This window comes from Hordeum vulgare, chromosome 4H (assembly GCF_904849725.1).
Source record: "Hordeum vulgare subsp. vulgare chromosome 4H, MorexV3_pseudomolecules_assembly, whole genome shotgun sequence".
Taxonomy (NCBI): Eukaryota; Viridiplantae; Streptophyta; class Magnoliopsida; order Poales; family Poaceae; genus Hordeum; species Hordeum vulgare.
Genome location: NC_058521.1, coordinates 450216778 through 450233204, shown reverse-complemented (window position 1 = coordinate 450233204; position 16427 = coordinate 450216778). Strand labels below are relative to the sequence as shown.

General features: G+C 45.7%; 1 protein-coding gene across 6 annotated transcripts; it reads right to left on the bottom strand.

The window, feature by feature from the left end:
- Window positions 1–231: 231 nt before the first annotated feature.
- On the bottom strand, window positions 232–7201 carry LOC123448908 (vacuolar protein-sorting-associated protein 37 homolog 1-like). Of its 6 annotated transcripts, none has more exons than XM_045125941.1 (9): window positions 4669–4693; window positions 4434–4493; window positions 4252–4291; window positions 3430–3666; window positions 1980–2067; window positions 1404–1443; window positions 1258–1304; window positions 792–912; window positions 232–642 (listed from the first exon to the last, which is right to left on the bottom strand). In XM_045125941.1, exons 1-9 carry the CDS (start codon window positions 4676–4678, stop codon window positions 482–484), a joined length of 804 nt encoding a protein of 267 aa, XP_044981876.1. In that variant the 5' UTR covers window positions 4679–4693; the 3' UTR covers window positions 232–481. The 6 variants fall into 6 exon arrangements, with proteins under 6 accessions (XP_044981876.1, XP_044981877.1, XP_044981879.1 ...); XM_045125942.1 differs by having other exon boundaries at window positions 3430–3663; XM_045125944.1 differs by lacking the exons at window positions 4434–4493; window positions 4669–4693 and adding an exon at window positions 7092–7201.
- Between the last annotated feature and the right edge of the window lie 9226 nt (window positions 7202–16427).

Sequence of the window (16427 nt, the reverse complement as noted above, 5' to 3'; positions counted from 1 at the left end):
ATTCACATACGACCAACCAAAGGAAGATAAATTATTGGTTAGGCTAGATAAATGTGTCCAAACAAAATGACGTGTCACGTGAATAATATTCCCTCCGTACGGAAATACTTGTCCTAAGAATGGATGAATCTAGACTTATTTTAGTTATAGATACATCCAATATATTCATTTTTAGGACAAGTATTTTCGGACGGAGGGAGTAATAATAACCATATAAAAGAAGAGCCCAGCTTGTTCTCGTGACTCCACGACCATGGCATTCAGCATAAACCAATCACACATAGCAAACTGTAATTATGCCCGTGAAGTCAGCCATAAGACTATACATGCGACCTCAGTCTATGATGTCTGCAGTCAAAAACGGGGCCAGGAACGGGATACAACAGAGCAGGATGCCATGACACACAATAAATGAATAGATAGGCGTATCAGCGAAGCGAGGCCTTGCCGGACAGGTGGAGCAGCGCGCACTTGTGGTGTATCAGCGAAGCGAGGCCTTGCCGGACAGGTTGAGCAGCGCGCACTTGTGGTGAGCGGCGCGGAGCTTCTTGTACTTCTGCACGAAGGTCGGCAGGTCGACGTCCTTCTCCAGGAACTTCTGGTGCAGCTCCTCCGACTCCTCGTCCAGCTTCGCCATTGTACCTGAGCAGAGAGACGAAGATAAGGTGCGCAGGCATGTCAACGACGGGCTTGCGTGACAAACAGGGTTACACTGCTGAACTTCAAGCACTGGTTTAGACTGGAAGGAAACCATCACACGAATTGAAGCTGCAGCTGTTCAGAGCACTTACTCTGCAGCTTGTCCAGCAGCGCAGCAGGGGAATAGGACTTCATAATCTCATCCTTTTGCCTTTCTAACTCAGCCAACCTATCCTCAGCAGCAGCTAGTTCCGTAGTTCTGATTATAGTGCACTGCACAAAATCATAAACACAACCAGAGTTTCAGGAAGAAATTACATGATCCAGAATTAGTATATAATTTCATGAATGACAGCACTGTTCAAAAACAATTTAGTTCATAATATGCAAGATGTTTATATACTGAGAAGGAGCCTGTATGATAACCAGGTTCTGATTATAGTAGGCTAAAAATTGTCTAGAACTTCGCAATTGTACCTAACCAGGTTCTGTCGATGTTTTAGCAGAATTAGTGTTTTTGTCTCTATGAACTGAATTAGTTATTATATTGAGTGGACTATGTATATAATGAAAAACAAGACTACTGGTTAGAAACTTGAGAGGTAAATAGTACCGAACCTGATTCCTGAGCTCTAAAATCCGCTGCTCCTTTTCTAAATTTTCTCCTGTATAAATTCACCATAAACCACAACTTCCCATTTAGAGACAACCAAAAGCCCATTTAGAGACACTAATAATTGATCTACAGAAACTGAATAACTCACTCGCAAGCTGCAGGGTCTCCTTTCTAAGCTCATCGCGTAACTGAACATAAGCAGACACAAGTGAGTAAACCGACAAGAGAACTCTTAGGAATGTTCTATGTGGGGTATCTATTGGCAAGATCAAGCCTTCAGATAACTTGTATATATTTCAAATCAACCACAGCAACAAATATTACAAAAATTGCAAGATAATCACTAAAATGGAATCTGGACTACTTAAGAACATGTGTCAACAATAACCCTCTGTTGCATTTGATAAGGCTCATCCTATTTAATTGATTTATAATGTTAAGTAACAACGATCATACAAATTTCTGCAGGAAAAACTGGAAGCAAAAGAATCTGGTACAGAAGAAGTGAAAAACGACTTACTGAATTATATGTCTATGTATGCTACAACAGAAACACTAACTAAAAAACCAGGGGAACCATTCTGAGCAGTTAGCAACCCCACTTATATATTAGAACCAACAGCAGAAAATTAAATGTAGCTATCATGTAGAACAATCAATTCAACCATACCACAATGAAGTGAGCAATACAAATAACAATGGTATAGGCAGCAACTAGACTTACATTGTTCTGTGTTTTAACTTGGTCAAGTGAATTGAAAAAAGCATTATATGACTCTTTGTCCTTTAACAGCCTCTGCAGCTCATCAACACTGCATTAATAGGAAAGGTAAGAACAGCATGGCATAACATAGTTCTGTATTCCAAAAAGTATGCATAACCATCACCATGTAATGGTATGTACTCCCTCCGTTCCTAAATATAAGTCTTTTAAGCGATTTCACTAGAGGACTACATACGGAGCAAAATGAGTGAATCTACATTCTAAAGTATGTCTATATACATCCGTATGTAGTCCTCTAGTGGAATCTCTAAAAAGACTTATATTATGGAACGGAGGGAGTATAGCGAAATACTGTGCAAATACACACACAGTAAACATTTGGAAATTTGAAACATAACAAATCTATGCATGATTGCTACTTCCATATTCTCTAGCATACATATAGTTGGCATGCCTTCTGTACATCTGTTTTCTGTAATTCATCTATATTGCCCTCTAAAATCAACCTACAGAATCGTTCTATTGGCTACATAGACAATCAAAGAAGTTCTTGTTCTTGCAATGTTCTATCTTATCTCTGCAGTGTCGCTGTATCGCTGTAAAATAGAATCATGCTCGGCTATAATTTGTAGAAAAGAGTGCTGAAGTGAAAAGGAGTCATGCCAAACTAAAATGTTCAGGGATGAGGCGTATGAATGAACCATCTGATTATGTTCAGTGATAATTTTCCACATTTCCTCATTTACTAAGATAGGATAAATAGCATATGTAGAAACAATGGTGTCTGCTCAATGCAAAACAACAAATCAAATTTTGGTTTGTCCAGCAAGTGACATAGTTATATCTTGTAGCAAGTTCTAACAGAAGGTGCAAATAACAATGAGCAAATACCTGAAAATGCAAATCTTTAAGGGGGAGATGCAAATTTGATGTCTAAGTAGCACAATAACTGAATATATTAGCCATTTTATATAGTTTTCTTTTATTATACCCAACATTGCCAGAAAGTGAAAGGATTCTTCAAAGGTGTTAGGATAAAATATCTTTCGTGCAACTTGGATGTAGCAATCCGCTGACACAAAGCTTGCTCAGTATTATTACTTGAAGCGGATTTGAGGATTATGAAACTGTACCCACTACCCATAGTAAGATCTAAAAAATTAGTGGTTTCCTTTCCTCATTCCTAGCCGGAACATGGAAAATGCCAGCCTTGAATCAGCATTGTAATTGATACACTATAGAAAGTTATAACTTAAAAGATGAGCATTTCTTCAAATAGTATAAGCTTACCAGGTTTAAAAACTCTCAGTTTGAAGATGAACATTCAAATATACATCGCATCATGGTAAAACTAAGATGTTGGTTGCAATTTATAGTCCATAATACAGATACAGTTTTGTATACAAAAAGATGCAAGAAATACTGAAAGTAAAGAAGGCCAATAGTGTACCTCCTATCCCTCAAACGAGCAATTATCCCTGCAGCTTCAGCTGGAGACGGTTGACCACGTGAAGAAGGCTGAGGATGATCAGAAGCTCTTTGGTGTGGACTAGCACCGGAAGAGCTGGGTGTGGATGGAAGTGAAGATGAACCACCTACCGAGGGTGGGTACCAAGATTGCGTTGATATGTTCGGGAAATTAGGTTCAGGTTGCTGCTGCTGCTGCTGCTGCTGCTGCTGAGAGCTGCTGGTAGCATTTATTAAGAACCATGGTATAAAAAAGTTCAAAGCAATCTTAAAGACAAAATATACAGTGCTCATTCACATACACTATTCTAATAATTCAGTGTAACTGAAGATCCAACCATAGGAAATGAAAAATAGTAGTTCGGCTAACTTTCTTTGGCTGACAGCAAAACAATCTTTTGGAGCAAAAGTGAGCAGATTCATGAACATGTGATTGCACGATTTTCTTCAAAACGAAGGACTAGGTACCACACTAAGCCTGCCTGGTAGCTGGACTGAGCCTCCAAAAAATAACGTAGCATGAACTGACAACTTATTTCATTTGCATTATTTCCCAGCATTAGGCTTCGAACAACAAGGAAGCTCGATCTATACAAGAAAACGCCGCTCCACAAGAATGAGAAATGAATGGAACTTATTAGCTCTATTCCCCAATATATCTGGTTTGCGGAGAGAGACAACTCAATTCATACAGCATTCGGAAAAACGCTGCTTTGTAAGGTTGAAAAGTGAATGCCCGGACAGAGAAATAAGAATGGGCAATACCACCTCGATTAGTTTTGAATTGCAACTGGCATTAACCTACCCGAAAAGAGGAATTCTCCAGCTCATCGCACAAAAGCAATCTGCATCAAAAGAAAGAGAAGGTTATGTAAAATCAAAATGTTTGAACCGTCAGCTATGAATAATGAGTTAATATCTAACTAAACTCTGATGGAAAATAACATGTCAACGGTAATACATATTGGTGATTGACGGGATGCTAACAGTTTACGGAAGAGAGTTGTGTGCCGCCATCACCATTAAGAACCAAAATGACAACTGAAACTGCGTCACAAAGAAACCATCTGATCAATCCTTGAAACAAACCTGCATACAGTTCTATGCTATAAGCACGTTGAACTGCAGGCAGTGGATTATATCCCCAAACTGCCTATACCTACTACGGCAAGGAAATTCATGCATTTGCTGGCAATTTGCTATTGCAAAATAAGAGTACAACCTATAAGCATATCCAGGTGCCTCTCCAAGTCCAAACTAAGTTGTAGCAACGCAGTAAGTTTCTGAACTTGTAGTTTGTCAGGGCCTACCGAGTCGGTAGGTCGGACTAGGCAGGCGAAAAATCCTACAAATTTTCTTTCCAGCAGGGGATTGTGATGGCTTTACACGAGCGGCCAACGCCCCCCGGGAAACAAGCAGCCGGAGTTAACCCTAGGCGATTTCCCCATCAAACTGAAAGCGGGCCGGGCCAGATCAAAGGGGAACCGGATCAGGGGGAGAACCGATCCCAGAGGATCAAAGGAGAGGAGAGTGTTTCGTTACCTCGCCGGCCGGCGTCCGCGCGGCCTGCGGCGTTTGCTTCGCGTGGTGGGGAAGAGGGGGATGCGGAGACTGATTGCTGGGTCCGTCGGGAGAATTCTCGGGGGAAAGAAGATGAGAAGGGGTGAGAGAGAGAGGCAAGGTTGGTTCGACTGAGTGAAAAGAAAGCGTGTCCGATGATGGTGGACGGGGCCAAAATCTGGGCCGACAAAGCCCCCGAAACCGATCGAAAAAGTTTTCTTAGGCTCCGTTTGGAACGTTGTTTTTCTGCCACCCCTGTAATATTTTATACTTGTATTATACCAGCCTCCAATAAAATACATGTCACAGGGTTGTACTTCCATTCCGCTTCTAGCCTCCGCTTGGAATGTTGTTTTTCTGCCACCCTTGTAACTTTGCTCCAGTTTCAATCCTGTTGTTCAAATATGCATGGCACTCAAATGTATAGCTTTTCAACAGCTCAAATATGCATGGCACTCAAATGTATAGCTTTTCAACAGCTCAAATATGCATGGCACTCAAATGTATAGCTTTTCAGCAACACAGACTTTCTAATACACACGTACACAGACTTTTTAACAGCATAGACTACACTTCCATACAAATTGCACAGGTATAAAATGAGCTAAATTTTTTATTTGTGTAACAGTACCACAACATAAAAAAAAGATAATGTTTTTGCAATCATCCATTTGAACATAGTTCTGCTAACTCATAGTGCTCAAAGTCAGCAGTTTAAATTACAAATTTATTTAGGCATACTTGTCTCGTCTCGTCCGCATGCCACATAATCAAAGTTAGGATTCGGCAATTGTTCAATCATAGAATATGCGTTTAGACATAAAATATTTCAAAAAGATTATTGATTGCTTCATGGACTCGGGTAATCATAGAATCATGCGAAAGGACAACCTAAAAAGAAAAAAAAGAAAAACATTAGTTATGTAAGAACACTTTGTGCTCTTTGAATGATACCAACCACACATGTCAAGAACAACCATGTATGTCAAAAAGATAAGCACAAAATCCTGAATTACCAAGGGGAGCGAGATGGTACAAGGTAGCCATAGCATGTCACTAAATTTACAAAAAAGAACTATATTATTTTTTAAGAAACACCAATATGAAGAAACAAGATGACAACAATATAAACAACATCTTAAGGTATGGAGAAGTAATTTTGTTGTCAGCACAGACACACAAACTAGTACCTCTAATACACAATTGTCCCCTAAATACAAGAACCAGCATAAGAAGGTATAAGAGAAGCAAACTTAAACAACTGCACTGCACAAACAAAGAAGTGCACCGGCTCAGACACGCACAAATAAAGTCATCAGATTTGGTCCTTAACTGAAATTAAGTTATGAACAAGTATATCTTCTCATGTCTGACAGAAATTTAGGTGACAATCGATTTGCGGACATCGACAAGCTATAATCATGGCTGACAGAAATTGAGAGAGCCGGGGAAAATTCGCAGAAATTAGCTTATCCCTGGTCGAATCAAACAGACCAGATCTGGTAGTTGCTGATTCAGTTGGGGAAGCTGCAAGTCTGACAGAAATTTGAGTATTAAGAGTCTGCATATTAAGAGTTGGGTAAATTGACTCTGCATATTAAGAGTCTGCATATTGTCCAACATTGTTCTTGTAGAGCAGAAGTAGAAAAGCTGGTATTAGCTGATTATTGTCAACCAACCAATCCAAGGATGCAGGATAGACATTATCATCAGGACTGATTATCATCATCAGAAGAAAGAGCATGAATTGATGGATCGATTTGCAGCCACTGGAATATGATAGACAGCAGATTGATTAACGGTCTCAACACCACATGATATGATTGTATTGTACCTGAATGCTAACAACTGGACGAAACTGAACCAAGATGGCAGCATCCATTCATCTATTCCAACAGAACCAAGGTGTGATAACATCAGGAATTTTGTAACTAGCATCCCTGCAGGCATGAATCTGTAACTACCCTGACGTATGGACACCTGAGCTTTTACTTTACTGCAAGGAGGAGCACCCCGCCGCCGGCTGACCGAGGAAGGGACGGGGAGGAGGAGCAAAGGAGGAGGGCGGAAGAGGAATGAAGATACCTTCGATGGAGCAGAGGAGGCTGTGGAGGAGGAGGATGGAGTCGATGTCGCGAGCGAGTCCTGGTGGAGGTCAGGAGCGAGTCGTCGTTGCGTCGCGCCTCGCCGCGTTGTCGTCCGTTGTCGGCGCCTCGCCGCGTCGCCCTTGCTTCACCCCCTCGCGGACACCGGCGCCGGCGTCCCCCGGCGGCGCTCTCGATCTGTATCGAGAGGGTTTCAAGCAGGACGACGGAGACGAGGTGGGGGAAAAACGACGCTATTCGGTCTGTATCAAATACCGGCCTGTTTGAATGTATTTTAATACAGAGGTGTATAACTTATACCTGTAGTCGCTGTGTAAATTTTACCTGGAAATAAAACGACGGCTGCAGGTCTGTATTTTTACAAGTGGACAAACGATGATTCAAACAGGCCTAAGTACTACTCCCTCCGTTCCATAATACTATAAGTCTTTTTAGAGATTATACTAGAGGACTATTTACAGATGTCATACTTTAAAGTGTAGATTCACTCATTTTGCTTTGTATGTAGTTCCTTAATGAAATCGCTTAAAAGACTTATATTTAAGAACGGAGGGAGTATTTAGAAAAGCCAGTGTAAATTATTACAGTCCAGAAACAACATGCCAAGCACCTATGTGAGTTTCATCAAAAAAAAATACACGGATATAACTTACAGATGTTTTGAGGGTCAAAACGACCAACCAAACGGGGCCGATACTACAAATGAACCGAGTCATTCGCTCTGAAACACTTCCTTTTCAGGCTTCTTCCGTAACATCAATTATTCCTGCTATTTATACTCTACGAAGACTTAGGACACCCTTATACTTGTGGTCAATCAATAATCTAACTAGCAGTGTGCCCATCTAGTTACTCCCGTGCGGCGGTTCACGCACGCATCGAATCCTTTTTTAATGATCGTGATCTAAGTGTTGGAATTCTATTCGCTACTAGTTACACGCTTTTTTGATGCCACAGTACGCAATAGTGTAACACTACAGTGCACAAACACATCGTGCTACAGCCTTGTGTGCGCAACAGTGCATGATGAGTCTTGTGTACGCAACAGAGCATGCATCATGCATGCTATAAGCAGGGCCGGTCCTAAGATTTCAGGGGCCCGGGGCGAAAACAAAAGCAGGGGTCCTTTATACATCATGCATGTTTTGATATTTTTAAACACGGATTGCTCTTAACTTTTACCGATGAAGTGGAAAACCAGCATATCAGGTTAGTTTTATGATTTAATTGGTCATGAGTATATTAATTATATCTTACTTTAAATTTAACCAAGGAAGTTGCATATACAGTTTGCCACACACACAAAAATTGAACGGCTAAAATTAATTTGGCCACCTAAATAAATTAAATCCACCATGCATCCTCTAATTAATACTTTTCAGAATTTCAGCTATTAGTATATAATTAATCCATGAATCCTAGTAGTCATTCTATCCCATTGTCTTTCATCAAAAACCAACACAGCCAGATTCATTAGTCAGAAAGCCGGACTACTACAACCTACTCTTCTTCGCTAATTCACTAGCTACTCCTAATTGTGCCCCTAAGGGCATCTACAGTGGCAGTTGCTTGTGCATGCCCTAATGAAGATAAAACAAAGATTGAAAAAGTAAAAAGTCATCTAAGCACCTTGACTTGCAACGGCAGATGCTAATTGTATGGGCTAAGTAAACATCCCGGACGCTTACTGCAGGAAGGAAAAGCCTCTGGCGCTCGATGCGCACTTTTGCGTCTGACGCCTCACCAGGAGTCAACAAAGCAACCGCTAATTTTGCGGGGATTTTGACCCTAACGCAATTCTTTAAGCGCTGCATTAGACATGCCCTAACTAGCAACGTATCTAACAGAACCTAGATAGTTCTTGGATGATGAATCAAGGAGATGCTTACCTGTTCAGTTGCTCAAAACTGGGGTATTGTTACTCCTGTTCGACGAACATGAAATCACCTGAGTCACGCGGTGTTGCGCCGATAGGTCTCCGCGGGAGGACGTTGTGGCGGTGAGAGTCATTCGTGATATGTGTTTGAGGGATTGATTTGCGGCTAGGTCGATCGCTGATATTGTTGTATGTGGGTCTACATGTGGGAAACGGGAAAGTCCACTAATTCAGGAAATCGCTGATTTACTTTCCCACTACTGCACCTTCACGGTTACACCTAGATTAGCGCAGGATCATTTTTATGGGCCTAATACACAAAGCACACATACGTGGGGGCCCCTACGTTTCGGGGGCCCGGGGCGGCCGCCCCCCCGCCCCCCCCCTCAGGGCCGGGCCTGGCTATAAGTACACCTAAGGCCCTGTTTAAAACCACCCAGATTATATAATTCGGTTTTATAATCTATTCGGTCTCCAAACAGGACACATTACGGTGTAGATTATAAAAATTAGATGAAGAGATTATTAAAAACTCATAATCTACTATACGTCAGCTAAAATTAGATTATGGATTGCTAATGACTCATTACCCTTGTAAAGTTGGAGATAATTACATTCCTACCACCGCCACCCTCCTCCTTTTAAAAAAACAGAGGACAAACAGGTCATTATGCAATGTAGAAACTGGATTACAGTTTATATAATCTGGCCTCCGAACATGTCCACCTAGATTATTTTAATAAACCGGATTATATAATCTATCTTCGTAATTCAGATTATCATATCTATCTTCGTAATTCAGATTATCATAATCTATTGTGGTTTCAAATAGGGCCTCAGAGAAGTCATTGTGCCACTTTTACTGTCATGGGATGGTGCAATATACATTCTTTCTTAAACCTTGCAACTGAGTATGTTTATAATATGACAACTAAATTTGTTTAACAAATAAAATTGGGCAACTATTATTTGAAATCTGACAACTAAGTATGTTTACTTTGTGGCAACTAAGCATTTCGTAATTGGGAGACTAGGTATGTTTAAACCTGGCAACAGGTGATTGTATTATGAGAACTAAACTTATTTAAAATTAGGCAACTAATAACTATTAAAATGTGACAACTAGGTATGTTTAAACCTAGCAACTTGGTGATTGTATTGTGAGAACTAAACACATTTAAAATTAGGCAAGTAAGTATTTAAAATGCAACAACTAGATATGTTTAAACTTTACAACCAGGTGATTGTATTATGATAACTAAACACATTCAAAATTAAGCCACTAAGTATTTAAAATATCACAACTAAATACTTTTAACACTTGGCAACCAAAGTACTTGCAGCTTGATAGGTGAGATATTTTAACATGTCTTGCATATAGATACTACATGGTAGGAGTAAGCAAGCACATGCTAAATGGTACACATGGACAATGATGTGTATAAAGGCTCGTGTGCTTCACACTACAACCTACAGTGATTACTTTTTACGAGCCTAGTACTAGATTATCCTTGCTACGTTGATTGTTTTTTATTTGAATATAATATCATGAATAGTGTTTTCTTGTTTAGACCGGCTACTACCGCATGCATGCATGCATACAGTTCTCACCCATGCATGATGGGCTTCCTACAGCCGCCGCACGGCAAGACTAACGTGTTGCGCCGCTACGTAGTCTAGTTGCGTGGTGTCTGTGGAAGGCTAGAATTGATTGTTTTTCGACAAATTACCTTACGCTTCGTTGCAAGTTTTTTTTAAACGGATGCAGGATATTTATCTCATCGATTAATTAAAGCAGAAAAGAATTGTTCAATTAATCAACGAAAACTGGACGAGAACTAATACAAACCAATCACATGTGGATTACTCATGGACCATGCAACCTCGTGAACACGGGATCAACCCAACAACCACCCAACATATAACGACCACCAACCCACATACTACCACATCCCAAAGAAATCCCTCACGAGAGTAACCCGGCCAAAGGCCATAGGCGTCACCAAATTCGCGGTGCCAACTCAAACCATGAGGACAACCCAAGAGACTGGTGGCCATCCATCAAGCAGTTGCGGACGCCTTTCTTGTGACGTCACTGTTCTCTTGCTCGTGAGAGCCTCCTCCATAGTTGCCTTGCCAGATCTAGGGATATCCACCTCCAGACGTTTGAGCAACCTATGAATATCTATTTGGAAGAATATCATTGACCTTGTCACGCACTGAAACCTGCAGAACGATCTCATGCAAGTGAGTGATTGTAACGTCGGAACCTTCATGCTCAACAATGGCGAGCGGCTAGCTGGGCTCCAAAGGATCATACGCCAACACACTGATCGGCTTAACATTACCAGTCATAGATATCACCGACACGATGGACTCAAACGCCTCTAGTTGCTCACATGACCTAGGCGGATCGCGCCCCTCACGAGGGGTCACCCGCGAGACGACCTCCACATGCTCCATAGGCTGAGGCGAAGCAGGTGTCGCACATAGTTGTTGCAGCTTAGGCACAATCTGTAACACAGGGATGACAACCACGGCAATGCCCTCACTTACAGCGTCACACATCGACGACAAGTTGTCTCCAGCGAGAGGGGAGAAACAACCATAGAGCTTGTCATCCCTCTTCACCACACAGCCTCCAACAACATCAACCCGACTAGAAGGATGCGACGTAGGAGAGGACTACAACACAACCGACATAAGAGAGAGTTTGTCAGCAAATTGACGAAGCCCCTCCCCCTCCCCCTCCCGCACTGCTCCCTCGCTCCCTCGCTCGACGCTGGATGGCACAGACCGTCTGGGTCGGGCGGCGGCGCCGCACGAGCTTAGGGCGCGACGATGGCAGCTGCCGGCGGGGGCGCGTGCTGCATGCGGCGGCGTGGAGTAGCTGATGCGGATGAGGGGCATGCCCTGATCTCGACAACAGCGGCCCTGGGTTCGGCCCAGATCTGGCGCAGCTCGATGAGTGGGGCTTGGGCCCTTGTGGTGTCAGGGCTCCGGCTCGATGCACAGGCTGGTTGGCTCCGGTGGCCGGCCTCTGCTGCGGAGCTCCCTGGTGGTGTCGGGCATGCCGCCCCGTCCAGATCCGGCCCTGGGGGCATCTGGAGATGGCAGGTGTCGCGGGCTTCGGCTCACTCGTTGTTCGGGCCGGTGTTGAGGTTTGTGGTGGCTTCTGCGTGGTCATGGCTTGATGGCTTCGTGCGAGGCATGCGAGCTAGCGGTGGTGTTGTGCGTGGGGTTGTGGTCTTGGGAGGTGCTCCGGGCGAAAGCTTGCCGGACGACGGCGTCAGCGTGTGTGGATGCCGTCTCACCTCCTTGGAGGCACCGTCGAGGAGTTCTCTCCCTACACACCCTTCTCTCCCTACACACCCTCAGATCTAGTTCTTCGGGTGAAAACCGTAGGCCCGGTTGGGTCGGACGACAACGTCGGCATCGTCGCTTCCTTCTTGGGGGCGTCGTCTTGAAGGGCTTTGGATCTCGTTTGCACGCTCCATGGGCTGGACGCTTGCGACATTGCGGTCGGCTGGGGGCCGTCCGGCAATGTGGATGCTTTGCGCGGCTTCTTGTGTGGCCACGATGGCCGCTTCAAGCGGAGTAGAATTTGTTGCTGTGTTCTGGTAGTCAGTCTCATCCAGCGTGTTCGAGGGGTCGCCGTGCCTCTCTTGTCTTCTGAAGTCGGAGCTGTTTGAGGAGGAGCCTTGCGGTGACGATGACGCGAGACGGGTGATCGGTTTTGGTGTTGGCTCGGCGGAGGTCCAGCGCTTTTTATCCTACAATGCTCGTCGACAGAGTCGAAGCTGCATGGTTGCCGGCGCGTGTGGTAGACGCAGGCCTCTACACTCGTGTGCGGTGGAGGCTACATCAGTGGTCGTCGATGGTGAAATTGGAGTCGCCCTCGTGGAGGTGTGATGACGATGACGCCGGATGGCAACCTCGATGACGCTCTTATCCTTGGCGGCGTGTGTGTGTTCTTGTGTAGGTTGCCAGGTTGCCCTATTTGCCTTGTTTTGGCGAGCGTAGTATGACAGTTTTAGCCCGATTTTCCGTCTATTAACCGGGCAACTCTGTTCGACCTTTTTTAATGAATTGAGACAATGTGAAGAACTCCCACCACTCGTGCGTCACCCCCGCGCAGTGACCAGGAGGGCGACCTAGATTGCACCGAGCGCCCCTCCCCTCCCCTCCCCCTGCTTCGTTGTTGCTAGAGGGCACGGGGGGGGGGCAAAGCCCGACCAGTGTCAGCGGCGGTGGGGCCCTAGCGTCTTCCTGCTTGAGGGGGGTTGTGTAGGCGTGCTCCTCTGGGCCGTAACATCGCGCGATGGTGGACGTGACGGCATGACGTCGTGCGGGCGAGGCTGCTGCGTGCGGTGGCGCTGGCGGCGCACTGGTCCAAGCGATGTGGCGGGCATCGACAGCGGTGGGGCGTGCCTGGGGTGCGGATAGATCCGACCACCGAGCGGCGCGGGCTGGAGGCCGACTTCCTGCTGGTTGGCGGCGGCAGCTGAAGGCAGCGGCGGTGGTTCCTGCTCCAGCGCAATCCCCGTGGCTGCGATGGGTGGGGTCGGAGGTGCGGGCTTCGGCGGCACGGCGCAGTGGCCTAGCTGGAGGTGCGGGGCGGCGGCGTGGCGGCCTTCCTTCTCTTGGGCTGGTGTCGATGGCGTGCGGGGCCGGTGACTGCGCGCACGACGGCGACCCCTGTTCGAGGGTTTGCGCTCGGGCGAGCCAGATCTGGGCCCGAGGCAAATCGGGGTGTTCTCCATGTAGGTGAGGTTCGGGCCCGACCTCGGAATGTGCCTGTGAGCGTTGCTTCTACGGGTGAAGTGGGCTGGTGGTGGTGGTCGTGACATCGCCTACTCGTCGGGCCGTGCGACGCTGGTGATCTCGGAGTTGGCGTCATGCAAGCTCGGCTTCTCGACGACCGTCGACAGTCCCAGGGTCGTGTCCTCAGGTTCATTGGGACTGGTTGGGGAGGCAGGCGTCGGCGCCTCCTACCGTGGAGGTGCTGAGGGCTAGGTGTGGAGGGATGACCTTCTACCCTACCTGTCGGGGTTGGTGTGCGGTGTGGTGGATGGGTGGCGGAGTCTTGGGACAGGGATGCCGGGGCGGCGGCCCCGGGCGGCGGTCCGCACGATTGGCTCTCCGGCAAGTCTCGTGGCGGCAGTGGTGGCTCCTCCTCTTGGTCGTATGGGCGGAGAGAGGTCTAGCATCAGGTGGCTCCGGCACGTCCGTGCGAGTGGTGCCCGGATGAAAGGACGTGGATGTCGCCTAGAGGGGGGGTGAATAGGCGCTTTAAAATAATTACGGTTTAGGCTTGAACGAATGCGGAATAAAACTAGCGTTTAATTTATCAAGCACAAAACCTACAAATAACTAGGCTCACCTATGTGCACCAACAACTTATGCTAAGCAAGATAAACAACTAAGTGATAACAAGATATATGACAATAAACAATATGGCTATCACAAAGTAAAGTGCATAAGTAAAGGGTTCGGGTAAGAGATAACCGAGGCACGCGGAGACGATGATGTATCCCGAAGTTCACACCCTTGCGGATGCTAATCTCCGTTGGAGCGATGTGGAGGCACAATGCTCCCCAAGATGCCACTAAGGCCACCGTAATCTCCTCACGCCCTCGCACAATGCAAGATGTCGTGATTCCACTAAGGGACCCTTGAGGGCGATCACCGAACCCGTACAAATGGCAACCCTTGGGGGAGGTTACCGGTACCCGTACAAATTGCTCGAGGCAATCTCCACAATCCAATTGGAGACCCCGACGCTTGCCCAGAGCTTTACACCACAATGATTGAGCTCCAAGACACCGCCAAGCTTCTAGGACGCCAAAGCATCCACGAAGAACAATCTCTAGGGTACTAAGTACCAAAGGGTAATAAGCTTCTCAACTTCTCACTTCCACGTATCACCGTGGAGGCCGATGCAACTAATGCAATGGCAAGAACACACGAAGTGGTCAAGTCCCTCACACTCAAATCCCTCCACAACAACAAAAGCTATGGAGAAATATGAGAGGAAGAACAAGGAGCTCACAAAGAACTCCAAGATCTAGATCCAAGGGGTTCCCCTTACATAGAGGAGAATGTGATTGGTGGAGATGTGGATCTAGATCTCCTTTATCTTTTCCCTCAAGAACAAGCAAGAATCATTGGAGGGATTGAGAGTTAGCAAGCTCTAAGAAGGTCAACAATGGGGGAAGAACACGAGCTCAATAGATGGATAAGACCAAGGGGGAAGAAGACCCCCTTTATATAGTAGGGGAAGGAATCAGACCGTTACCCCCACTTACAGCCCGAGCCCAGCGGTACTACCGCTGGCTGCAGCGGTACTACCACTGACCCTCCAGCGGTACTATTGCTGACCCTCCAGCGGTACTACCGCTGACCCTCCAGCGGTACTACCGCTGGCTGCAGCGGTACTACCGCTGAGCCCATAGTAGCGCAAAGATACTACCGGGCCAACCATCGCCAAGAAAGTCTTCGCAAAAAGTCCAACGTAGTACAGCCGCAAGAATGACGGTACTAAAGACCTAGAGGGGTACTGTCGCTGACCAAGGGCGGTACTACCGCTCGGACATCGGTATTACCGCTAGGGCCAGCGGTACCACCATCAGCTCTAGTGGTACTACCGCTAGGGCCAGCGGTACTACCGCTAGGTCCAGCGGTACTACCTCTCGCCACTGAAACAGCCATAACTTCCGCATACGAGCTCCGAATCGAGCAAACCCAAGCTTGTTGGATTCAGGACGACAAGAGCTATCCAAACAGATATGAAAATGCCAATGATATAGATATGTGAGACCTCTATGATTGAAGGACCAGCAAAAACTCCAACATCAAAAACATCATAGTAGATGCATATGGACTCAGTTTTCGATGAACTCGAGCTTGTCATGAAGATGACCATAAGCTCTAAAACTCACAAAGAGAAACACCAAATAAGAACCAAGAAGTATGATGCAAGGATGGAAATGGTTTGCGCTCTCAACAAACGATACGATCGAGCTACTCACTTGAGAGCCCCCCTTGACAGAACGACAATCTATCCTAAAACAGAAAACCTATCAAGGGCAAACCTATACCTTGCACCTCGTCCTCTTGAGCTAGATGACGATGATCTTGGCTTCCTCAAGATGGACCACCTTCTTGATTACGTTGGCTTGATGAAGACTAGTTGATTGCTCCCCCATACACAACATGGGTGAGCCGCTCTTCATTATATCTTCACAAGTCCATTTCCACCACAATGGATGGCAAGCTTCAAGCATGATATCTTCGTGTTGATTCACTTGAACTTGCACACCGCAATCTTGATGACGATCACCACTTGACGTCATCCTTCATGGGTTGTATGAGATCTTCCTCTAGATGCAAGCCCATGGAGACATACCTAACCCCACATAGAACTCTCACTAAGACCAT

Coding starts and splice junctions, on each gene's coding strand:
- LOC123448908 (XM_045125941.1), bottom strand. Junction 1,444..1,979: donor AAGTTAAAACACAGAACAAT/GTAAGTCTAGTT, acceptor GCTTATGTTCAG/TTACGCGATGAGCTTAGAAA. Junction 1,305..1,403: donor GGAGACCCTGCAGCTTGCGA/GTGAGTTATTCA, acceptor GAATTTATACAG/GAGAAAATTTAGAAAAGGAG.